At 57.1% G+C, this 24,255-nt stretch overlaps 10 protein-coding genes across 10 annotated transcripts; 6 read left to right on the forward strand and 4 right to left on the reverse strand.

Moving 5' to 3' along the window:
• Positions 1-1,453: 1,453 nt before the first annotated feature.
• Positions 1,454-3,129, forward strand: BKA78DRAFT_291412 (cytochrome P450 alkane hydroxylase-like protein; the record flags this gene model as incomplete). The annotated part of the gene is made up of 2 exons (XM_066885894.1): positions 1,454-2,612; positions 2,690-3,129. The coding sequence occupies 2 exons, from the start codon at positions 1,454-1,456 to the stop codon at positions 3,127-3,129; spliced, it is 1,599 nt and encodes a 532-aa protein (XP_066749456.1).
• Positions 3,130-3,887: 758 nt separating this feature from the next.
• BKA78DRAFT_13572 (uncharacterized protein) lies at positions 3,888-5,357 on the reverse strand. Its single transcript, XM_066882672.1, has one exon. The coding sequence runs from the start codon at positions 5,049-5,051 to the stop codon at positions 4,188-4,190; it is 864 nt and encodes a 287-aa protein (XP_066749457.1). The 5' UTR covers positions 5,052-5,357; the 3' UTR covers positions 3,888-4,187.
• Positions 5,358-5,635: 278 nt separating this feature from the next.
• BKA78DRAFT_348794 (uncharacterized protein) lies at positions 5,636-7,658 on the forward strand (the record flags this gene model as incomplete). Its single annotated transcript, XM_066890691.1, has 3 exons — positions 5,636-5,827; positions 5,893-6,911; positions 6,968-7,658. 3 exons carry the CDS (start codon positions 5,636-5,638, stop codon positions 7,656-7,658), a joined length of 1,902 nt encoding a protein of 633 aa, XP_066749458.1.
• A 1,844-nt stretch (positions 7,659-9,502) lies between these two features.
• BKA78DRAFT_13588 (uncharacterized protein) lies at positions 9,503-10,858 on the forward strand. The gene has a single exon (XM_066882678.1). It carries the CDS (start codon positions 9,633-9,635, stop codon positions 10,680-10,682), a length of 1,050 nt encoding a protein of 349 aa, XP_066749459.1. The 5' UTR covers positions 9,503-9,632; the 3' UTR covers positions 10,683-10,858.
• Positions 10,859-11,881: 1,023 nt separating this feature from the next.
• On the forward strand, positions 11,882-14,684 carry BKA78DRAFT_302741 (Sodium/calcium exchanger protein-domain-containing protein). Its single transcript, XM_066887473.1, has 3 exons — positions 11,882-12,714; positions 12,772-14,243; positions 14,295-14,684. Exons 1-3 carry the CDS (start codon positions 11,959-11,961, stop codon positions 14,362-14,364), a joined length of 2,298 nt encoding a protein of 765 aa, XP_066749460.1. The 5' UTR covers positions 11,882-11,958; the 3' UTR covers positions 14,365-14,684.
• BKA78DRAFT_302743 (uncharacterized protein) lies at positions 14,685-16,952 on the reverse strand. The gene is made up of 3 exons (XM_066887474.1): positions 16,547-16,952; positions 16,415-16,476; positions 14,685-16,355 (listed from the first exon to the last, which is right to left on the reverse strand). Coding segments are annotated over exons 1-3 (1,521 nt in total). The 5' UTR covers positions 16,549-16,952; the 3' UTR covers positions 14,685-14,898.
• A 447-nt stretch (positions 16,953-17,399) lies between these two features.
• On the forward strand, positions 17,400-19,120 carry BKA78DRAFT_291418 (major facilitator superfamily transporter; the record flags this gene model as incomplete). The annotated part of the gene is made up of 3 exons (XM_066885895.1): positions 17,400-17,990; positions 18,029-18,717; positions 18,772-19,120. The coding sequence occupies 3 exons, from the start codon at positions 17,400-17,402 to the stop codon at positions 19,118-19,120; spliced, it is 1,629 nt and encodes a 542-aa protein (XP_066749462.1).
• Positions 19,121-19,848: 728 nt separating this feature from the next.
• BKA78DRAFT_302746 (uncharacterized protein) lies at positions 19,849-20,636 on the reverse strand. The gene has a single exon (XM_066887475.1). It carries the CDS (start codon positions 20,218-20,220, stop codon positions 19,888-19,890), a length of 333 nt encoding a protein of 110 aa, XP_066749463.1. The 5' UTR covers positions 20,221-20,636; the 3' UTR covers positions 19,849-19,887.
• Positions 20,637-21,024: 388 nt separating this feature from the next.
• BKA78DRAFT_13721 (uncharacterized protein) lies at positions 21,025-22,181 on the reverse strand. Its single transcript, XM_066882697.1, has one exon. It carries the CDS (start codon positions 22,056-22,058, stop codon positions 21,303-21,305), a length of 756 nt encoding a protein of 251 aa, XP_066749464.1. The 5' UTR covers positions 22,059-22,181; the 3' UTR covers positions 21,025-21,302.
• A 122-nt stretch (positions 22,182-22,303) lies between these two features.
• On the forward strand, positions 22,304-23,969 carry BKA78DRAFT_245235 (uncharacterized protein; the record flags this gene model as incomplete). Its single annotated transcript, XM_066884107.1, has 4 exons — positions 22,304-22,821; positions 22,873-22,987; positions 23,034-23,491; positions 23,558-23,969. 4 exons carry the CDS (start codon positions 22,304-22,306, stop codon positions 23,967-23,969), a joined length of 1,503 nt encoding a protein of 500 aa, XP_066749465.1.
• Between the last annotated feature and the right edge of the window lie 286 nt (positions 23,970-24,255).

The following is a 24,255-nucleotide window of genomic DNA, read 5'->3' on the forward strand; positions in this document are numbered from 1 at the left end:
CAGTCCAAGCAGCAAGGAATCTTTGCCGGCAGTCTCAATCCAGCGTTCCACAGTCAAGCTGTATGCATCTTTGAGAAACCCCGGAAATCTAGGCTTTTGAACAGGCACCTGCATAGAAGACGTCTAAGGCCATTGTGCCTTGCGTTTAGAGCAATGGGATCAAGAAAAGGTCGGCCTCACGCTGATCCCCGACACTCCAGCTAAACATTGACGGTCGATGATCGCCAGAAGCACTGTCGCTGGAAGCCACAAGCCGATGACACGTCAAATTCATCATCAGCCGGCTGGTTCGTATGCAACTAAAGCAACTCGAACACGCCAGTCAAAAAGCTGCTGCTTCTGCGGCCTTGGCAGTCCTTGGGTGCTTCATGTGCAAACCCGCCACAGCTCTCTGCCACAAATTCTGGGGTCCAACGTCAAGCACCCGCACCCTGCATCTAGGTGCTCAAACGCAGTGACGCGTTTCCGCAGAACAGCCGTTCACCCGTCATCGATCACAGCCATTGGCATCCTTGGAGAGAATGGCAGCCGATGGACTACGTCACGCAACTTATTCGACCGACTGTGCCATCTCTCGATAACTTCCAGACTTGGAATCTCTGAGCCGGAGTGCTTGTAGAGACTGCCGTTCTTGCTCTTCCAAGTGCTAATGACGCAGGGCTGGAGAACAAGTCCAGCTTACGGTTAGCAAATTGAATGTGGCAGGCAGGGATCGAAAACGTCAAACTATTTCCAGGACTGTAGCGGCGAGCTAGCCAGACGGGAGTTGTCCTGTCAAAAGCCGCTTTGCCTCACTCTGCTCCTAGTTACACATTGGGCTTACCGAAAGGGGGAAAGGAGTGCCTCAGAAGGGGAAAGGTAGGAGGATTGCCACAACTTCTGGCGCAGCGGCTACGGGTGGCGCCGTCGACTGCCGCTAATGCGGTTGACGTGGAAAACTCACAATTTGCGTCAGGAAATCGCGGTTCACATCTTGGCCATGCAATTATCGCAATGTTGGCTTTTGTCCGCCTCTCGACGATGAGTGAAGATCACAGACCGGCGCCCTATCAAGCCACAATCTCAGATATTGATCACAAGGCCAGATGACTGACCTGACAAGACAACAGAGGCCTTAGCAACGCATACTCGCATCGCATGAATTCCGGTTTCCAATTCCCAACTGCTGAATCGAGATCCTTCTGAAGCTTACTGGAGCCATGAGCAAGGCCGACATCTCACTAGTGAGATTGTCGGACTTCCGACTAACCTCATTCTGACTGCATTTGCAGACGGCGGAATTCCTGCGGAATCTTTTCGTGTTTTCCTTGGTCATAAACGCTGTCAAAATGGCTGGTAGCCGGAATGAGGACGCGTATATCAAAGGCGGCACCTCAGAGACATCAGGATCAGCGTCTCCCTCCTCAAGGGCTCTCAGACCCTCTTTCCCGGTGGCCACTAGCTTCATTCATTCATGGCTCTCTCGCAAAATATATACCCATTCCTCCTCCTCGCCGTCATCACCGGCGCCTTTTGTGTCGTCTACAACAAAACAGTGTTGTATCTCCAGCGCCGGAGAATCATCCTCGAAAATGAATGTGAACCTCCAACCGCCGCCAAACTTTTGGATCCTATCCTCGGCATCGACAACATAATCACGCTGGCCCGCGAGTCCCGCAACCATAACCTGCTCGGGCACATATCGAACCGGTTCTGTGAATATGGCCAAACTTATTCAACGCTGCGGTTGGGAACGCCAATGATCATAACCAACGAGCCAGCAAATCTGCAGGCGGTGCTGGCGACTCGCTTCAAGGACTTCGCACTGGGCCCGTTCCGTGAGCCGGCCATGGGCCACTTTCTGGGAAAAGGAATCTTCACGACGGACGGAGCGCACTGGGCAGCATCGCGTGCAATGATCCGACCAAACTTTGCGCGGGATCAAGTTGCGGACTTGGCGATGCTTGAGAGCCATGTGCAAGATCTACTGGCAGTGCTGCCACGCGATGGACATACTGAAGTCGACTTGCAGGACCTCTTCTTCCGGTTGACGATCGACTCTGCGACAGCCTTCTTGTTCGGCAAAAGCGCCGACACGCTCAAGGAGAAGCTGTATAGCACGGATCCAGCGAGCACTCGGCAGGGCGCCAAGTTTGCTGCGGCGTTTGCGGCAGCGCAGGAAGAGTGTCTGAATTTTGTCCAGTTGGGCCCCCTTGCGGCACTCATGAAGTGCAAGGCCAGAGTCGGCGATGGCGAGCTGGCCGTCGATGTGGTGCACAGCTACGTGGATCAGTTCGTCGACGAGGCCGTACGGTACCGCCACACACTGGATGAGCAACAGCAGCATGGCTTTGACGCCGCAGAGAAGAGTCCCAAAGAAGGCAAATATGTCTTTCTGCATGAGTTGGCTAAGCAGACGACAGACAAGCGGCGCATCCGCGACGAGCTGCTCAATGTGCTGCTCGCTGGACGCGATACCACGGCGTCGCTGCTGGGCAACCTCTTCTTTGTGCTTGCGCGCCGTCCTGACATATGGGCGAAGCTCAAGCAGGAGATTGCTGTGCTGGATGGCAGGAGACCTACTTATGAAGAGTTGCGCGGCTTTCGCTATCTCAAGTGGTGTTTGAATGAATGTATGTCTACCCTTTTCCCTAGCTTAAACCTCCTTGTACCCCTTGTTCATGTATGATATCAAAGCTGACCTCTACAGCCCTCCGCATCCACCCCGTAGTCCCAATCAACACGCGCCTCGCCACAACCGACACGGTTCTCCCCGTCGGCGGCGGCCCCAACGGAACCTCCCCCATCTTCGTGCGCCGCGGCACCGCCGTCGTCTACAGCACATACACGCTGCACCGACGCCGCGACGTCTGGGGGCCGGACGCCGACGAGTTCCGCCCCGAGCGCTGGGAAGGGCTCAAGGTGGGCTGGGAGTACCTGCCTTTCAACGGCGGCCCGCGCATCTGCGTTGGTCAGCAGTACGCGTTGACCGAGGCGGGCTACGCGACTGTGAGGCTTGTGCAGGAGTTTGAGGAGCTGGTGGGGTGTAGGGGGGAGGAGTGGCATGAGTTTGTGACGTTGACACTTTGTGGCAAAGGGGGATGTTGGGTGACGCTGAGGGGGGTGGGCTTGGGAGCAACGAGTGGATGAGGAGGAGGGGAAGTTTGGGTATGCTGTGAGGGGTGGCTTTGGTTGGTCGTCAGCTGCTGGTTGGGATAAGGGCGAGTGAGGCGTTTTCGCTTGGTGGATCAAAGCTTCTGTTGCTCTTCTGTTTGATGGACACTGGCTGCCTTGGCCTCGGTCCATTATTCTTGACATTCGCTGAGAAACAGGTGTGATGCAGACGCCAAGGGGCCCAGCGAATCGAAGCAAGAGAATGACGGCAGCGTTTGTGATTGGCATGGTTTCCTCTTGGTGAGGTGCATGTGTCTTGGATTAGGTAGCAGTAGTTCACCCTCGATCAACAAACAGGATGATTGCAACTTGTGTGTGTGTTTGACGTTGCGAATACGAAACCAATCGACGGGACAAGAAATCGCCTCTTTCCGCCTATTTGCCCTGAAGCACCCATTCATCCACCGTGTGTTTCCTTTCCTCCGATCACCCATCGATTCTGTTGGTGCATTTTCCCGCCGTCCGTCTACAACGCCGCCGCCGCCAGCCCTATGACACCAGCCAACCCCATGACCGCTGCGCCGCCAGCGACAGGGGCCAGCGTTTGCGCGGCGCCCGTTGCAGAGTGCGAAGACGAATGGGACGAGGTGGAGTTGGCGACGGCCTCGCCTTTGAGGGTGCCGGTGGCCGTGTTGGAAGCAGTGGCGCCGCTGACCGAGCCCGACGAAGAACCGCCGGACGAAGACGAATCGTTGAAGCCGGGCACCGTGTTGCAAAACTCCTGGGCCTGTTCGGGGATTTCTGTGAAAAGGTTGGATTAGGTTAGGGTTTGGAGTGGTGAGGAATGGGAACGGGACTAGACTATTCTGGAGGAATCTGGGGCGACGGAACGAGGAAAGGGGAAACCATAGAGAAGAAGTGAATTAATGATGGGGCACTAGTAGGGGTTGGTCTGCTTACGCTGGATGTCGGCCTCGGTGCAGGTACCCGGGTGGTTGGTCAGGTACTCGGTGATGTAGTTGTCGTACCAATCTTTTCCAGTCGTGCAGACGCATAAAAAGTCGGTGGTTTGACACGGCCGGTCTGACGACGAGCTAGCGGCTTCGAATGCACCAGACGCGCAACTGTCTTCCAGGATTTTGAGATCCTGGGCCACGGCCGTCGCAGCCATCAGAGTGGTTGAGATGAGGGAGAGGATAGTGTACTTCATGATGAAGGAGTTTCAGGGCGGGTGAGTATGTACAGTTGGATTGGAAAGATCTGGTCATGGCATGGGATTTGCATGGCGACGAGGCTGTTAAGAGCATCTGGTAGAGCTGGAAGAGTGGAACACAGGGAGAATTGAACAGCTGAGAACATGGAGAACTGGACGAGCTAGAGCAGCGCCGCCAATGAACCAACAGCGCTGAAAGTTCAATGGCACTTTTACCATCAGAAAGAGCACGGCGTAGGCTGCTCCAGACCCTGGATTTGGCAGTCCAAGGGTATTGCTGGAGGCGACCGGGCGCTAACAGCAAATATTCATAGCAATGGCAGTCCCGTTCAGGGACAGTCATGGTGGAGAGTAGTCCCTGAACAGGGACAGGGCAGGTGATGGTCCACATGCGGAGATCAGCCTTGGGGAAGACCATAAGCGCAGGCGTTTGCGGCATAAAGCACGTGGAAAGGTAAAAAGTCGAGACACGGTTGGCGTGGAGTTGGATCCAGACAGGCACAGACGACGGAGCGCATGGATCAGTCGGCTCTGATAGCCGGGGGGATTTTTCTTCAATGTTTAAGTGGAGCCAGCGGTCGATAGGCGATAACACGATGGATCTGGTGTAGTGGTTCCTGTAAGAGAGGTCGCTTCTCTCGACGAGTGACAGGACGACTTGACAAATGACGGAGCTGGTGTTGTTGACTTTTGTTGTAGTTGTGCCTGGTGTGGGAGCGGCGCCGGCTCGGGCGTGGGTGTGCATGGCGCATGGTGCAGCGTGGGAAGCGGGGGATCCGGTAAGCAGATGATCGGGACAAAGGCGGTGACGGCAGAGGTCTGTCAGATGGTGGTGAGCAACCTAACGATAATGTAATGACTTCACGAGTGGAATGCTGAGAGAGGCGCATGGCATTGGCATGCCATGTCGAGACGTCAGAAAGGCTTCGCATAGAGGCTGTGTTTTTCTTTGGTGTTTTGAGAGGGTGTTAGGGCTCTAGCATGCGTCTCAGTCGCAGTCTCGTACGAAGTGCTGTAGCAAAGTCGTCGGCGTGGGACGATGGGCGCCAGAAAGTCGACGTGATGCGACGCCAAGCGAAGCGGAGCTACCTCAGTCTCGTCTCTCACCTCAACCGCCCCCCATCTCTGCCGTCCGTCCTTCGGCCTGCACCGTCCGTCGTCGCCATGTCGCCAGTCAGTTGAAAACTTGTTCTTCTGCTTATCCACAGCCTTTTCGCCCAGCCCGGCCCCAGCCCGCAATGCTGACTTGAACTACCTACCTTCTCTTTGTTCGTGATCCAAAGAGCTTCATTCCATGACGCCCGCCCGGCTCTCGTACTCTTATCAGCCATGGCCGCGCGATCTCTGTTCCTGCTCTGCCGCCTCGCCCTGGTCGCCGTCGCTGCGACTGTGACGCCCTCCAACACCACCGACGCCTCTGCCGAAGACGATGGCATTGTGCTGCTGGTCAGCCATGGGGAAGGCATGGTGCCCGCATCCACTGTCGCACCCTTGACCACGGTTGCCGCCAGCGGCCTGGAAGTACGTACTTTGTTGCAAACTTTATTAACCTTTTCGCATCTTCTAAGCTTTTGCCTACCCCACAGCCACCAGGACGGACCGGCGAGCTATTCCTTGCAACCGACAGTACCGCCCAAAACGTTAATAGTTCAAACATTGCCTATATCAACTGTGAACCCTCTGCCTACGCGGGAAATATTGCCGCCGCCGATGTGCTAAGCACAGTCATCGAAAAGGGCGTCGCCGGTGCCCTCTTTTTCAGTCCTTCTGCCGCCTACTGCAACGTTACCGGCATCTCTAGTACCGACGCATACGTTTATTCCATGACGGATGCGAGCGCCGCAAGGAGCGTACTGTCGGACCTCGAAAATACCAGCAACAACCTCAAGTACTTTGCTACCATCCAACCGCGCGCCAATGCGAACAATACCGACAACATGAGCGGCAACAATAGCTCGAGCTCAGACTATTCTGGGTCTAGCAACCCACTCGGTCCCTCGCCGTCGACGGCCGTGGCTATGATTATTTTGTACAGCATCACTGGCGTCATTACCGCGCTCTTCCTGATTATCATCATCACCGGCGCTTTGCGCGCACACCGCCACCCCGAAAGATATGGCGCCGGAGTTGTGCTTGGTGGGAACCGCGAAGGCCAACGACAAACGCGCGTGCGCGGTCTCGCGCGCGCCATGTTGGAGACGATACCCATTGTCAAGTTTGGCGAGCAGCCAGGGAACCAGCAAAACAAGCCCGAGGACGTTGAAATGGGCGAGGCCAGAACAAGACGGAGCAACGAGGCACTGCGCGTGAGTGAGGACAATGGTCATCGGAACCAAGGCGCAAGGGGTTCCGAGGAACGCTCCGTCGGCGAGACTGCTGGGAATGGAAGCTCAGCGGAAGCGGATGATGGCATCGCCGCGGCGACCCCGGCTGCGAGCGCGGAGAACCTGGGTAACACGGGCGGCGACGTCTACACTGGCTGCACCATCTGCACCGACGAATTCGAGCCTGGAGAAGACATCCGCGTCCTCCCGTGCGATCACAGGTTCCACCCTGCCTGCGTCGACCCCTGGCTGCTCAATGTCAGCGGCACTTGTCCGCTATGGTAAGTTGACTGATCCAATTCGCAATTCCCCGCGCTGACTCGAATGATTCTCTCAGTCGCATCGACCTCCATCCTGCGTGCGAGGGCGTTGCGGACGGCAATGAACGTCGTTCATTTTCGGACCTCGCGCCTCCGTTGTCTCCAAGGGATGCTGCCGCCGCCAACATAACAGATACACATCGTCACCGTCGCAACACCCTGCGAAACATTTTCCACATTCGCCCAGAAACACTAGAGGAGCGGCTCGCAACGGCCCGTAGCCTCCGACTGCACGGCTTCACAGGCGACGCCTCAGAAGACACCGCGCCACCTTCACGCGTCGGCGAGCGCGAAACACAACATGGCCCCGCCGGAGAGGAGCGGCAACGGCGACGGCTGAGTGGTCTCTTTAATCACGGCGAAGACGGTGGCAGCAGGACCAGGATCATTTCGGCAATCCCGCTCCTGGGACGAAGACGTGCAGAGTCGACGCGCTCTGCTACACCTGCCGACACATCCGCCGCCCAGACCGCGGCGGCGCCAACGGTCGTCGAGGAGGGCCGCTCAGGGTCGCGCTCTGGTTCGCCGCCGCGCGCAGATACGGCTTCGAGGACTGGCACGAGCTCGCCTCCGCGGAACGATAGTCCCCCGCGCAATGTCAGTCCGCCTCGCAACGACAGTCCACCACGTATCGCGACTCCGCCACGCGTCAGCACGCCACCAACGCCATCGCGATCGCCCAGAGCCAGCAACGAGCATTCGAGCTAGCCCGGCTTCGACGGGCCAAAAATCGACGGGCCAAAAATCGGTGGCCGGCAGATTTTGATGATGAAAAGTAGCGTGTCTTTACTTCTTTCCATATTTCAACTTGGTCGCGTCCATTGGGTGGCTACACACGTCTTGCCCTGAGTCTTTGGGCGGGCTGGCAGACACTCGTCGCTCTGGTCAGCCGTCTGATTGCTTCTGCGACCCCTCGCGCCGCGAGCGGCGCAGCAGCTTCTCTTATCTTTTCCTTCTCTCATCAGCAGCACGACATGGAACGGACGGAGCATCGCGGGACAGGCGTTGGCGGCGTTTTAGCGCGGTACAGTACCTAGGTAGTCGTCGGGCGGATTGGTTCGATGCATCGTCATCATCATCATCATCATCAGCGTCGTCGTTATTATACAAGACAGCAGTAGCCCTTTTTACATTACACGGGGTGTGGGAGAAGAAGACCACGGGTACATTGGACGGACGGCTGGGACGGACGGCTTTGGTATTTTTCTTTCTCTCTTACTCTCTCTCTCCCCTTCGCTTCGCGCTGGGTCATTCGCTTTGAATGGCGTAGGCGGATACTTGCGGGTACGCCCGGGATATTCAAAATGGTTCGACTGACGGACCCAATGGATTACGGGTGATGGTCGGATCGTGGACACGGTGATGAAAAATCCGTTACGAAGAGCGCGCGTACTTGTCGCATCGGACGGGACGCGGGGCTTGGATGAAAGGAATGAAGATGCGAATTGAGAGGAATTTTGGCATTCCATCTGCAACAAGTGAGTGACGTGCCGTCGCAGTTGGGCGCCGTGAAAGCACTGCTGTTGAATGTACTGGGTGTCCACCTATTATCCGTTGGACTGAAGTCTACGTCGCTTGCTCGTGAGTCCATGACTGCCGCTTCCCTCGTCAGCTTTCTTTCTGACCTTCACTGGCTAGGTGGTCGCCTCCCATATCCAATGAGAGGAGGAGCTTCTGCCCAGCACAGCATAGCATCCACCGACGTAGCCAATGACTCCGTTTCCCCTGAATCCGTGCAAGTGGACTGGTGGAGGTTTGAGAATGTGGATCGACCATGCACTGAAAGGAGGCTTGCGAATTAAAAACGTAGGGTCGAGTTGGTTTCTGTTGTGCCTTGATCATTGGCATGTGCGACGTGGACGCGTGTTTCCGTGACTGGTGGAAGGACGAGCAGTGCGATGTGGTGGATGCATCTTGTGTGTGTCTGACGCCGTCCACGTCCAGAGTTCACAAAGCGAGATGATTGGACAGCAGACCGGCAGCAGGGCAGGGCAGGGCAGGGCAAGATGTACTGATGTAGTTGTTGTGAGTTACTGGTTTAACTCTCTCCATTGACATATCACTTTCGCTCCATTAATGGCCACTGCTACGCCTGGTGTTGCGCTTTGTTCAATTCCAGAGAGTCCAAGCGGATGTTCAACCCAAGATCAATTGAAGACTCGTCAGATGAGTGGAAATTGGATTCTGCGTGTCTTGTCAAACAGGACGACTGGCTTCCCAATGCCTGGGATCACCAGGGAAGGAGCAGCTGCAGCCAGTATAGCGGTGATAGATGAGGAAGGAAAAAAAAAAAAAAAAAAGAAAAGAAAAAGTCGCGAGGCCAACAAAGAACAAAGAGCTCGACTGGAGGGTTGTGTTCTGGGACAGCCAGTGCTCGACAAATGCGGTGATTGCTACAAAGGAAAGGCAATGGTCAGGTTGAAAGAGTTGAAAGGACGATGCCGTCGTTGTTGCAAAGTCCGCACATGGTTTAAAGTCTCCCTTTGCTGATTGCAGGCTGCGACCGACCCTGGACTTCCAAACTTTGCGTTCGATTTCCTCGGGGTCTGAAAGCACGAAAAAGCGGAGCGGTCTGAAGAGAAATATCTTGAAACTTACCTTTCGTATCTATACTTCAGCCAACCTCCCTATTAATCCTCTTGGACGACTTTTAAGACCAACATACCTCCGAGAAATTGACCAATGCAAACGTCTTCGCAACAAATGGCAACGGGCCCTCGCCTACCAGAGGTGCCATACTGGGCAGCACTGGAGCCGGCGCTCCCCAGGGAGCTGCAAGGGCTGCCATGCAGCATCTGCCTGGAGCACCCACCCGGTGTGAGGAATGCCAAAGCGCCTCCCGGCACCCATTTGATAATGCGGATCCGGCAATGCAACCACATCTTTGGGCGCGAGTGCCTCCTGGAGCTCTACGACTCGGACGTGAGCATGCACAGGTGTCCAAAGTGCCGACAGGCCTTTCGGCCGCCGCGCACCCTCGTCTACGACCCTACTGAGGACGTGATTGTGCTCGGGGAGGGCAACTGGGCCATGAACGTGCCGGGACAGCCGGGCATACGCAAGACCAAAAGGGACCTGGCCGCCTCGGCGTCGGAAGAAGAGTCGTTTTACGACCTCGACTTTTACGACCGCGCCAACGAGGTGCGGCTGGAGCGGCGGTTGCTGTTGAATCCGTTTTACGTGAGCGGCAACTACGGCTGGCTCCGCGGCCAGGTGTATGATGGCATGGAGGACCACCGCCGCATCGAGTACGATGAGGACCACGAGACACCCTCCGAATTGGAAACCAAAATGCTGCACGAGTTTGCGTCGCAGTCTGCCGACAAAGACGAGCATTGCCCCAAGGACCTGGAGCGCGTGCAACACCAATACCTAACGGTGCGATATCCGCACATGGAGCGCAACCTGTACAGCCTGGCCAAGCGCATGTGCCTGTTGGATGGCGACCACTACGAATTTCCGGACAAAGGAAGCTCGCATTTTCAATGCCTTGAAATTGTACTGCAGCAGACGAACAAGTGGTTTCAGGCAAACCAGGGCCGCTTTTTCCAGTTCAAAACACTGACCGAGACGCTCCGTAAGGACATGGACTGGAATTGGCGGCTCGCAAGCCAGTACTCAAGGGACGAGAGGATACCCCCGGCGATAGAAAAGATTTTTGATCACCTGGTGCGGGGTACGGCGATGGTGAGGATGTTTCGTGAGATGGATGCTTTTGGTCGTCTGGCGTAGGATAGAGTCGAGCCAACTTTGATACCCTGGAACTTGGATTCCCCTCGAGAACGTGACCCTGCTCTTTCATGTTGAACTTTTTGGTGTTGACGACCCGATGCGGCTAGCCAAGCGGAAGGGTAGTCGGCGAGGCTAGGGGGTGAGACGACGGGCCAGAAGCCAAAATAAATTTTCACCTGCAGTGATTAACGGTGGTGGTGGGGCAGCAAGCACCAAAAGTGACCGAGCCTAAGCAGACAGAGTATGGAGACCCCGGACGGCGACACCAGGAGCTGCCGTGATGTTGTTGTGGGGCTGGCGTCTTGTTTGAAATTTGCAGGCGGCGGCGTTGCTCCTGGCGCGGAGGTGATGTCATGGCTCATTACAAGCAGACAAACTCAAACGCAACCAACGGTTTTTTCGAGGTTTTGAAGTTGCAGTTGCGCAGATGGACTTTGGAAAGTGGTGGGGAAGAATTGATGGGATCCACGTGTCCCTGTGCATCAGTGGAACCAGCAGGGCCCAGGCCTCTTGGCTGAGAATCTGGGGACACGGGGCGGCTTGGGCGGCCAGTAGAACCACGTAGAAGGCGGCGAGGAGGAGGGTGTTTGGAAAGTGATGGCGAGGTGAGAATTGCTGCACAACACGGGCAGGAGTGAGAATGTGATGTTGTTTTTGTTCAGCGTTTAGGTATCAAGCAGCGAGCCAACCAGAGGCGACAGATGACAAAGGCCGGCTCGGAGAAACTGACAGAGGTGTGGCGGTGCAACAGATATGTGATTGGTTGAGGGGTGGGGGTGTGTCGTCATGGGCTGGCGCTGGGGTGTTTCTGTATGGGAGCCCCTGCCTGCTTGTTGCTTGTGCGCGGGCGGCATGCAACTTGTTCCTGAAAGCCCACGAGCTTTTGTTAGGGCGACAACCAACTACCGCTAGCCTTAACTTGTCTCTGCCCTGCTCTAGACTACAAGTTTCCCCCGTGCCCACGCGCTTCCATTCCAAAACACCACCCTCACTTCGAATCTCTCTGTTTGCGGCTCTCAGCTGGCCATTCAGAGCTCAGCGCCTCTTGGCAGCTCTCGGCATGCGTAAGTCGTATCCACCGCCACACCGCAGCAGCCTGTCAAGCCACCGCCCTTGCACTTTCTGCCCTGTTCGCCTGCGCGCGCATCGGGACGCGGCCGCCTGCTCCCCGCCGCCTTATCTAATACCTCCCACTCCCTCTCCCTTATAACCGCCTTCTCACCTCTCTCTCCCTTGTTCAACTTTCACCCCCTTCGCCAGACGCGACCCTCCATCGATGGGAGATCCTTCTAATACCGACCTAGACCGTATCAACTCGTGGGCTCATGCGCATGCCTCAAATCGCACCCAGAGACCTGATCGCCGCCAGCCTCAGCCGCTGAGGTCCTCTCCCAGCAATGGCACAAACCCGTCTTCAACCTCTGCTGCCTCGCCCAGCGACCCTACCGAAAAGCACTCTGATCCTCAGTCTGCCTCCCGCCAACCCTCAGACAATACCCAGCCTGATGGAGCTGCGACTTCCGCCGTAGAACAGCAGGCCAAGCTGCCCATCACCACTCGCGCCAAAAATGGCACAACTCGTTTCTTACGCCATTTCAAAGATGCCCTATGCTACAGCTGGGTGAACGTGCTCCTGGTATTCGTGCCCATCGGCATCGCTTCCAAGCCTGCCCAACTGTCCGAAGAACTCATCTTCTCCATGAACGCTATTGCAATCATCCCCCTCGCGGGTCTATTGAGCCACGCCACCGAGAGTGTGGCTTCTAGGCTGGGAGATACTCTCGGCGCCTTGCTCAACGTATCTTTTGGAAATGCCGTCGAGCTGATCCTGTTCATCATCCTTCTGGCTAAGGACCAGATTCGGGTTGTTCAGGCTTCGCTGCTGGGCTCCATCCTGGCAAACTTGCTTCTGATCCTAGGCATGGCCTTTTTGCTTGGTGGTCTGCGCTTCCAGGAGCAAGTCTACAACAACACCGTGACCAACATGAGTGCCTGTTTGCTTAGTCTTGCAGTCATGAGTCTGCTTTTGCCGGTAGGTGCTTGTTGATTTTTTCGACAAGGCCTCCACTTTGATACTGACTACAAACAGACAGCCTTTCACGCATCCTTTTCCAATGAGGTGAACGCCGACGTCAAGACCCTCAAGGTCAGCCGCGGTACTAGCGTTGTGCTCCTGGTCGTATACGTCCTCTACTTGCTCTTCCAGCTCAAGTCGCACTCGTATCTCTATGAAAGCACGCCCCAACACATCATCGACGAAGAATCTCATCCCGGTGTGTTGGCAGACATGCTCAACAGCAGCTCGTCCGAATCGTCTAGCGACTCCAGCTCTTCTAGTGACACGGACTCGTCTTCTGGGTCAAATACGACGGCGAAACGGATCAAGCGCGCTTTCAGGCACCGCAAGCGAAGAAAGTCGAGCGCAAGTTCAAGAACCAGCCCGTCTCTCCCTTCCGGATCTGTCATTACCAACCCATCGGTCGAGAATCACCGGGCATACTTTGACTCTCAGGGTACCATTTCAGGCCAGCCAGATGGATCCTCTCGCGGTGAATCGGCCCTTGGAGCCATCTTGAGCGGAGACGAAGCCGACAATGAGGACAAGCCCGAGGGCATGCCTCGCGTACGTGATTTCGAGCAAGGCTCCTCCGTGTCCCCGCCAGTTGAGAAGCCCCGCAAGAAGGAAAAGAAAAGGCACAAAAAATCGCGTTCCCACAAGGCTGCCGAAGGCCAATTGAACGAAAAGACTGCCGGCGCCAGCGAGACTCCCCAAGGTTCGACAAAGAAAGAGAATCCCGCGACAAGTCCCCACGTTGGGTTTGCCGATGGCACAGCAGAAGCAGCGCCCGAGACTGCCACCCAGGCTAAGCGCCCGTTCAATCTCCGCCAGTTTTCTGCTCGACCTGCAAAACTTCCCTCGCTGCTGTCCAACAATGTCTTCGTCACACCCGCGCCCGGTACCCCCGCTACGCACCCTAATACGGCTCGTGGCGCAGGTTTGCGCCGTACGGCTTCGCTACCAGATCGCCTGAACCGACCTGCCCAGGCCGCGGCTGGGCAACCTGTGCCTGGCCAGATCAGACCGGTCAACTCTGAGCACGAGTCTCAGGAAGATGAGGAGCCCGAAATGTCTCGAACCTGTGCAATCGTCATGCTGCTCATTACAACTGGACTCGTCGCCGTCTGCGCCGATTTCATGAGTGACGCCATCGAGCCTCTCGTCGAGAGCACGGGTATCAGCCAAGCATTCATCGGTCTCATCATCCTCCCTATCGTTGGTAACGCGGCCGAGCACGTCACAGCCGTGACAGTCGCCGCCAAGAACAAGATGGACCTTGCCATTGGCGTGGCGGTGGGCAGCAGCATCCAAATTGCCATTTTCGTCACGCCCTTTATCGTCATCCTCGGCTGGATCATGGGCAAGGACATGTCGCTGTACTTCAACATTTTCGAGACGGTTTCGTTGTTCGTGACGGCTTTCGTCATCAACTTTTTGATTCTCGACGGCCGCAGTAATTACCTCGAGGGGTCGCTGCTTATCGCGGCCTACATTATCATTGCGTAAGTTACCCCATTCTTCCGGAAAAGAGTATTTGCTGATTCGACTGTCAGGGTTGCTTCTTTCTTCTACCCCGATGGCTGCGATGCTAGCCAGATTGGCGGGTCTACGGGATCTTGCTAAGGCTGGATGGACGTAGCCCTTTTACTCTTTTTCTTTCGGCAGTCGAGCGAGCGTGCTTGACGCAACCAAGCATTATTGATGGCATGGTAGCAGGCGAATTGCTTCAAGGTGGGAGTTGAAGAGGTTGCTACTGGCTTGACGTGGTGATGAGGGGGGTTTTTTCAGTATCCAGGGGCTAGCTAGCTTGGCGCCCCTTTTTCTTCACGACAGCGAGACGAGGATTCATGACGACGAGATTGCAACTAATTCATCCATTCACTCCTTGAACCTTTTAAAACTTGGTCTCTAGACAAAAAGAGGAACCCCAGACGCCGTACCCTTGGGTCGTGTCTGTTTGCATTTCATTACTCAGTCTATATGTCGTTGGACTAACTCGTACAAAGTGAAGATAAAACAGGATGGACAGCGAGCGAGTGCAAGTCGTACGCCCCGGCGCCGTGTCCTGGAGAAGAAGAAGAATAACCGTAAGCATGAGAGTTGCTCCCCCTTTTCATCCAAACAATCCCTCCCCCGTCCTCTTACCTACCTGTCCGTCTACAAAACAGCCTGCTGTTGCTGCGTGGGCGCCGCATTCACGACCCGCGCCCCCATGCGCTGAAACTCAATCTCGTCGTCGATGCTGGCCACGGGCGGCTCGACGGGGCTGATGCGACTGCCCATGCGATCGAGCGAGGGCTCCGGCGTCGTGCTGCGACTCAGACTGCGGCTGGTAGGATGGGGGTTGGGGTTGAGCAGCGGGACCTTGTGCTCCGTCGACGAACTCGCCATGGTGGCCTGCTGCTGCTGCTGCTGCGACTCTCCTCCGGGCTTCGTCTTTGTCGGCGTGACCATGAGCGAGTCCTTCCTGCCCCTGGCCGGGACGCCCTCCGAGCGCCTCATGGCCGCGACCTCCTCCTCGACCTGGCGCAGCATGGCGTGCTCGGCGCGCGGGTCGCCCAGCACCTGCAGCATGCCCTCGCGGGTGGCGACGCGCTCGATGCTGCGGAAGTACTTGACGGTTTTGACCTTGAGCTCGAGCGTGGCGTCGTCGTCGGCGACGACCATGGCGTGCGGGTGCATCTGCAGCGCGCTCAGCGTCCACATGTGGCTGACGCCGTCCTCGACGCAGCGCTGCAGGGCGGCGGCCTTGTGGGCGCCCGTGACGATGGCGACGACCTCGCGCGCGTCGAGCACCGTGCCGACGCCGACGGTCAGCGCCATGCTGGGGACGGCGCCGACGTCGCCGCCGAAGAAGCGCGCGTTGGCCAGCTGCGTGTCGTAGGCGAGCGTCTTGACGCGCGTGCGGCTGGCCAGCGACGAGCCCGGCTCGTTGAAGGCGATGTGCCCGTCGCTGCCGATGCCCGCCAGGAACAGCTCGATGCCGCCGTAGCTGCGGACCAGGGCCTCGTAGCGCGCGCACTCGGCCGCCAGGTTGGCCGCGTTGCCGTTGAGCAGGTGCGTCTGCGAGGGCGGCAGGTCCGTGTGCGAGAAGAGGTGCGTGTACATGAAGGTGTGGTAGGATTGGGGGTGGTCGCGGGGGAGGTTGACGTATTCGTCCTGGGAGGGGTTAGTTGGAAGGCCAGGGGGGAAAGTGAGAGGGGTAAGGGGGAGGTAGGTCAAAAAGTAGAAGGAATGGCGGTGTGAGATGGAAACGAGAGACAGAGGTGGTGTAGGACTTTTTTGCAGTCCGGAAGGATCAGACATGTGTTGCTCGCCTCGTTCATGCATGGCATGAAGGGTAGGCAGGTGGTACGAGGAACCGGACGAATGACGAGAGGGCAGCTCGATATAAACAGGGGCGGGTGGCTGGCTGGCTCGAGACAGCATCTCGGGTGTAGTCATCAAGTAGCAAACACGTCTTACCATGTTGAACGTGACAACATTCTGGAACGACACCTCGCCCTTCTTGTACTTTTCGACGAGAATCTTGTAGATGATCTCGGGGCTGCTGCCGGTGGGCAGGCCGAGTACGAACGGGCGCTCGGGCGTCGGGTCAAAGGCCTTGATGCGCTCTACAGTCGACACATGAGCTTGTTGTTGTTGTTGGACAAGTGGGAAAATAAGCACGCACCGACTATGTAGTCTGCAATGTACTGCGAGGCAGCGGTGGGGTCGTCGCGGATGATGAGCCTCCTGGATGGTTGACGGCCATGGTCAGCGCTAGCCCGCAAGCAGAGAGAGGGGGCCGTGGTTCGAGTCGTACATGGTGGTGAGCGGCGCCGGGATGTGATGAGATGGATGCTAAAAGCGGATACGCGGTCGGAGGAATTTTCTTGTCAAGTCTGGTCGGCTGGTGGATGAAGCTATACTGTAGCAAACGGCAGTGCCAGGTACCGGCTATGGTATTTAGAGTAGGGTGGTGGCATTCTGGCAGACGTCATGGACCACACGGCGTGGGCGGATGCAACTGGCGTGGTCCTTGGAGTGCAACGGGTGCGGAGTAGAGGGTGCATCAGCGTGTTACCACTCAGCGTCGCTGCTGGACGAGCTTAATCGTGCTGCGAGCCCAGGGTCTGCTTGTCCGTGGCTGATCAAACGGTTACATTGAGGCTGAAGGAGACTCTCTGATATCTACATTATTCAGTATCTCCAATGTTGGATTCGGCTCAGGCCGCACAGCGCAGCTAGCCCCCGCCTGGCCCTGGCTATCGTGCTCTGACACCCGCATGTTTGTCTTCTCCGCAACCGATGGACAGCTGTTTGCTCGACTCTCGAGCCCCTTTTGCTGCCCTCATTCGTCAATCCTCCTCGGCCTACCCGTATTTGGACCACACTTATCGCTCAGCCTAGCCTATCGCGCTGATAGCTCCATGCGGCACAGACGAAGATGCATGTCACCCCAGGAGCGAATCATCCACGCCCCGCGCCACCGCTGAATATATACCCTCCATGGCTGCATACCATACCATGCGAGCGAAACAATTCCTCTGCTGCTGCATTGCGCCCCCAAGCTCACTCCGAATCGACCATCCGCACCACCACCGCCTCTCTGCAACACATCCTCCATGACATTTGAATAACTTGACCACAACCACTCGACCATCCTCAACACCACAATGGCGTCGTCCGACGTGGAAAAGACGACGGCCGCCAACGAGCGTCCCGCCTCGGACACGCACTCGGCGGAGGAGGCTGGAATCGCCGCCTCGGCGCGTTCGCGCTCGTGGAAGTACCGCGAGTTCTCCATCTTGGGCTACCGCGTCTGGTATGCCTCGCCGCCAGCCCAACTGCTCATCGTCTCGTTCGTCTGCTTCCTGTGCCCCGGCATGTTCAATGCCTTGTCCGGCATGGGAGGCGGTGGCCAGGTCGACACGTCGGCCGCCAACAAGGCAAACATTGCCCTGTACTCGACCTTTGCCGTAGTCGGCTTCATGGCCGGCACCATTGCCAACACGCTGGGAATCAAGTTTGCGCTGGGCTTCGGTGGATTGGGCTACAGCGTCTACGTCGCGTCGTTTCTGTCCTTTTCGCACACGAGCAACTATGGCTTCACCATCTTCGCGGGCGCCTTTTTGGGCGTGTGCGCCGGCCTGTTGTGGTGCGCGCAGGGCGCCATCATGATGTCGTACCCCGCCGAAGAGTCCAAAGGACGCTACATTTCCTGGTTCTGGATGATTTTCAACCTGGGAGCCGTCATTGGAAGTCTGGTAAGCCGAGCCCGCTGCGCTGGGTTGACCACGAGCAGCACCAGCAAACCCTTACAACTGTCGCATCCCTTGCTAACCACGCCGCATTTCGTCACGCCCTGCAGATTCCCCTCGGCCAAAACATCCACACCACCACCGACAGCACCGTCAGTGATGGCACATATATCGGTTTCCTCATCCTTACCCTGCTTGGCGCGGCGCTGGCCTTTGCCCTCGTCGACGCAAAGAGCGTGGTCCGCGAGGACGGCTCGCGCGTCATCCTCATGAAGAACCCCTCGTTCAAGACGGAGATTTTCGGCCTGTACGAGACGTTCCTCAGCGACCCCTACATCATTGCGCTGTTCCCCATGTTCTTCGCCAGCAACTGGTTCTACACGTACCAGTTCAACGACGTCAACTCGGCCTACTTCAACACGCGCACCCGCGCGCTCAACAACACGCTCTACTACCTGATGCAAATCTTTGGCGCCTTCATCTTCGGCTACGCACTCGACATCAAGTCCATCCGCCGCACAGTGCGCGCCAAGGCTGTTTGGGGCGTTCTTTTTGTCATCACCATGGTCCTTTGGGGTGGTGGATACGAGTTCCAAAAGGGCTACACGCGTGCGGAGAAGGATGCTGGCACGCTCTCGCCAAAGGACTGGAGCGAGTCGGGGTACATTGGCCCCATGTTCTTGTACATGTTTTACGGCTTCTACGACGCGGCGTGGCAGACGACGGTCTACTGGTATGTCCCTTGCTCTCTTGGCCCGAACATGTCTTTCTAACACACTCCCCACAGGCTCATGGGCGCCATGACCAACAACGGACGCAAGCTGGCCAACTTTGCCGGCTTCTACAAGGGCATCCAGTCGGCGGGCGCGGCCGTCATCTGGTCGCTCGACCTCGACGGCAAGCCGTACATGAACCTGCTGGCGTCGTGCTGGGGGCTGCTCGCCGGCTCGCTGCTCGTCGCCGCCCCCGTCATCCTGCTCAAGATCAAGGATCACGTCAACCTGGCCGACGACCTCAAGTTCACCGACGAGACGGCCAGCGACGTGGCGCCCGAGGGCCGCGCGGGCGGCGCCGTGGTCGAGGAGAGCTTGGGCGTCGGCGTGCCGCACGAGAAGGCCGCGGGCGTCGTGCACTGAGGGAGTGACTGAGTGATTGAATCAAAGGGAGGCAGAAAGCGTCGTCTGTTGTTGCTGCTGTTATATCGTCGTTGCATTTTGGCCGGTTCGGGTTCGGGTTCCTACTTACTTCTTCTTTTTTTTGTTTTCCCTCTTCTCTTTCTCTCACAAGAATGATGACGAGACATATACCAATTTCTTTCGCTGTATTTGTTCTTGTTGGTCTGGTATGATGATGGGATTGAGGGGAAATCAAAAGGTGACATGGTGGTGGTGATGAGGTGGTGGGTACAGTAGGTAGGCAGCTCAAGTGTATGTAGGTATGCTTGCATGCCTCCTACCTGGGGTGGTATGTCGTCGTAGCAGTTGCAGCATTGGGTAGGCGTGGATGGAGCGGAATACTATGGAACCACCAAACAAACAGACGGACTCCTTTGCACTGTAGTCTTTTGTAGTCAACGACTTGGTCTTCTTTTGCACTGCGTTCGTTCACCCTCGCTTCTTGTCTGCCAGCTCAATCCTCTGCTTGTTTCACTGCTCAGACACTCGCTCTACTTTGGTTCTTCTGTCACAGCATATCCGATCACATTGATCTATCTGTACATATGACAAATGTTGCGTACAAAACATCCATCTTCGCCACACTCGAAAATTTTTAACCGTGCAGTGAGTGGCATTAAAGAGACCAGGCACACCAGGTCGTCTTCCACTTACTTCCAAGGGCAAAGAAGCAGATTTGTGCATGGAACGATGGACGCCAGAGAGGACAGGCGGTGCCCGCACTATTATTACGCCTGTGGATTTTTCTGCTGCCCAAGACAAGATGCTTTGCCATCCAACATGATAGCTAGCAGAGAAAAGAATTGGCAGGGTGGGTGCAAAGGGGGGGGGACCAAGCCAAGGCACCACCGACCCCCTTCATGGCCATCCATTGTCATGCCACGACAGGGGCCGGCCGGCGGGTCCAAACAGTCGAGATGAGGCAAAAGTTCCAAGTGCCGTACCTCACTCCCTCCCTCCCAACTCATGTGCTTGCCCGGTTCAATGCCATGCCATGCCTCTGATTCCACCTGCCGCGCACAAAGCACGGGTGGCGTGAGAACAAGGCGAAAAAAAGTCATGCTCGAGACTACCAGACCAGACCAGACCACTCTGCCACGCTACTAATCGGAGAGCGCACCGAGCCGAGTCACAAACCTTACATGTCGGCCGCTCCGCCGCCGCTGTGGTGCCCACCGTTGTCCAACGGCCCGGTCGGTGGTGGTGGTGCTCGCAAGATGCTGTGCACATTCCTCCACTTGCTCCTAGGTCGAGAGAGGTCGGTAGGTGGGAGAGTACATGGGTAGGGGGCAATCGATGCAAGGTTGGCGGGGGTGGGGTGGGGTGGAGTGGAGTGAAAAGGGTTAGGGAGAAGGAGAGGGGAATGAGGCTCTGGCGAGTCGTGGGACGCGAGTGGAGAGGTTTTGGGTTTGGGATGGGGGCGAGGAGGGAAGAGGGAATGAGAGGAGGGAAGAGGGAAGGAGAGGAGGAGGAGGAGGAGGAGGAGGCAGACAAAAGGTTGCGGTTCTGGTTCAGCATGATGATGGTAGTATACCTAGCATAAGCAGATCTAAAAAGAGAATAAGAATGGTGGAAAGAAAAGAACATGGGAGTTTCAGAGTCGTGAGGCAAAGGTACTTCCCAATCGAGCAGTCGGTGCGTCCCTCGACCAGCACGGCATCTGGCTGGCTGGCTGGCGGGCTGATTCTCCCCGCAACGTGACGCAGATCTAGCCGATGAGACATGTGATGTGCGGCTCACTCCCTCACGCAGGTGGGAGCCAAGCAGCCAGCCAGCCAGACAGAGAGCGCGGCCGTCATAGCCAGCTAGCACGGAGCCGACGTGTCTCGGCCTGGAATTGTCTGTCCTCGCCAGTCTCTGTCGGGTCTCGTGATAAAACGGGCGAACGAGACTAATGATGAAAATGTGATGATGTGGATGGTATGCTGGCAGCGACTTGTCATTGTTCGGCCCTCTTGTTTCATTGTTGCAATGCTACCAGGTCGGTCCGCTTTTTTGGATACAACCGTGAATGTGTGCATGACGGCGGCGGCTGGGACAAGGGCTTCAAACATGTTTATGCGAAGAAGTCGCGGGCTCGGCTCCTGGAGTGTGTGAATAGTCATGCTACGACGTCAAGCGGCTTCAAACATGGTCGAGGCGGTCAAGGCAGCTGTGAGGGATCTCGCTGTGGCCTGGACATCTGTGAGGGATGAGGGCAAAAAGCTCCATCCAAACGGCGCCACGTCTGATGCTTGTGCCGATGTCGAATGTGATGGCGATGCCGCAATTGCTTCAGCATCTGCGAGGGATGGCAGTGGGCGAAGAAAGTGGCACAGAAAAGGAGAGGTGAGGCCTGACGCATAAGCCAAGTGGCAGACGGGCTCGGCAAGGCTGGATGGGGAGCTTTCAGATGTTTGGAATGGTTCCACAACGGCCAGGTCACGTCGTCGCGGCTGACGTCCGGCCCATAGTCCAGGTAGCACCGGGACGTTTTTTGTAGAGTCTCTGGCCATTGCAACACGGGTCGGCGAGCCATTGAAGCTGGCTGGCGATTGCCGAGACGGACGAGTGGACCAAAAGTGCGATTGGCGGTGCGCACGAGCAGGCAGCGGATGTCGTTATAAGCATGCCGTCGCGAGGTTGCACGCAAGACGCGGGCGTGGCTCAAGTGGAGTGCAACGTTTTTGATAGGCGACAGGTGACATTCGGCAATCTGGAGAAGCTGTAGCGAAGTGGAAGTAGTGGTAATGGTAGGGCGTATTGCTTTGATTGCAGGCTCGGACATAGTTACACTCAACGGGCGGGAGCATGGTGTTGAGGACTTGACGATGGAGTAGTAGAGGTACATGTGGGGCTTGGGCGCGGGCGGGTCGTCGGAGCTGCATCGGGCTAGCTGCGTTGCATCGTCTCGTATCATTTTTGATCCCCTCCCTTCTCCCTCTCTGGCTCTCTCTACACTGGCCCTGGCCGGTGCCTTGCCTCAAGGCTCTCTCTGGGCTTGACTTCTGCCTTTAGTGGATGCCACTACTATTATACCAACATGTCCGTCCGTAGCACCGCCAAACCCACCGCCTTCTCCCCGGTTTCTCCCTTTGCTCCTTATATACCACCCCCCAAGTCCGGTACAATAATCCCATTTGACTCCCGTCCGGCAACTCAGCCATGCTTCCTTCACCAATCCACGCAGTGCTGCCCCCGTCTCTCCCCGACTCTCCAAAGCGCGTCCACAATGTAGTCCGCGCCTGCGACCTCTCCATGGACGACTTTTTGCGTGACGTCCAACGCCAGTTCGAGGCGCCTCTTCGCCCAGAGCGCCTCCTCCAAATGTCAGCCAGACTGCAGGACCAGTTTACCCAAAAGCTGAACTCGTCGTCCATGTGCATGCTGCCGTCCTACAACCACTCCCTGCCCACTGGCCACGAATCCGGTACCTATCTCGCCCTCGACGTGGGCGGTTCGACCTTTCGCGTGGCCCTGGTCCAACTGGGCTCCAAGCGCATGGAACTTGTCACCATCTTTTGTTTCCCCATTAGCAATGCCGTACGCGCTCTCGAAGGAACTGCCTTTTTCGACTGGATGGCCGACCGCATCGCCGACACGTTGCTGGACCCCCAGGTCCAAGCCCATGTCGACTGCGCCACAACACTGCCAATGGGTGTAGCCTGGTCCTTTCCCATCGAGTGAGCTAGCAGCATTCCTCTTGCTCCTGCACCAAAAGCTGACGGCCTTAGGCAAACCTCTGAGCGCGGCGGAATTCTCTTGGGAATGGGCAAGGGGTTCCGCGCAACCAATGGCGTTATTGGCCAGGATTTGGGCGACTTGATCCAGCAGGCGTGCGTGAGAAGGGTGTGTACGTCGTGCCCGGTCGTCGTGCCCATACTGACAACGGCAGAATCTCAACGTTCGCATGGATGCCATTGTCAATGACTCATCGGCGACTCTGCTCTCTCGGGCCTACGAAGACGACTCCACACGGCTGGCATTGATTTTGGGAACTGGTTTGAACGCCTCGATTCACCTCCCCGTGACGGCCTTGTCCCGCGACAAGTTTGGCAAGAGACCCCAGGAATGGCATGACCAAGCCGAACGCGTGCTCGTCAACACGGAGCTGAGCATGTTTGGCAAGAACATCCTCCCCACGACGCGTTGGGACGAATATCTCAACGCAAACCACGACCACCCGGATTTCCAGCCGTATGAGCATCTGATTAGCGGCCGGTACATGGGCGAGATTGTGCGTCTTGTCCTGCTCGAGGCCATCCAGCGAGCCGGGCTGTTTGGTGGCAACATTCCAGAAAAGTTCAGCGAGCCGTACAGCTTCGACACGGGCATCATGGCCGTTTTTGAATCGTCAGTCGTGCCTCGACTCAACAGTTTGCACAACGAGAAGGAGCCCGCCGCTAACGACCGCAGCAGTGACGAAACGCCCACCCTATCCAAGGCCTGCACCACCCTCCAAGCGGCGCACCCCCTGCCCTCGCCGCCAACCTACGCCGATCTGGTCCACGTCCGGCGCATCTGCCAGCTCGTATCACACCGTGCGGCGGCGTACCTGGCGACGGGCGTGCACGCGTTGTGGGAACTGCGCAACAAGGCCGAGAACCTGGCCCCCGCCACCGTCGGCCACGTCTCCATCAGCTGCAACGGCTCCGTCATTGAAAAGTACCCGGCCTTCCGACCCAGAGCCCAGAGCTACATCAACGAGCTCACGGCTCTGAGCGGCGCCAATCCCGATGGCTGCGTCGATCTCGAGCTGGCGTATGAATCGTCCATCTTTGGCGCCGCTGTCGCCGTGTGCTGCCTCGAAAGCCACGACCAAGTCTCGTAGGGAAACCGCTCGAGATTGTTGCACCGTTTGAGCGGGGCAGGCAGACGAACAGGGCGTAGCAAAAGCAAAAGCTCTCGAGTCCCCTGCGATGCGACGCCGCCCTGTGAGGCATGCATCCATGCTACCATCCACCCGGGATCGTCGCGGCGGCGCCCGCATTCTGCGGTTTGCTGCAGACTCGGCTCGCCCAGGTGGGTGACCAGCTGGCTGGGCGCGCGCTGCTCGCTGCAATCAACGATGCGAGGGGCGATGCGACGAGCCAGCTGTTTGCACATGCTCTTCGGAG

Source organism: Phyllosticta capitalensis, assembly GCF_038381095.1.
Source record: "Phyllosticta capitalensis strain CBS 128856 chromosome Unknown BKA78scaffold_1, whole genome shotgun sequence".
Lineage (NCBI taxonomy): Eukaryota > Fungi > Ascomycota > Dothideomycetes > Botryosphaeriales > Phyllostictaceae > Phyllosticta > Phyllosticta capitalensis.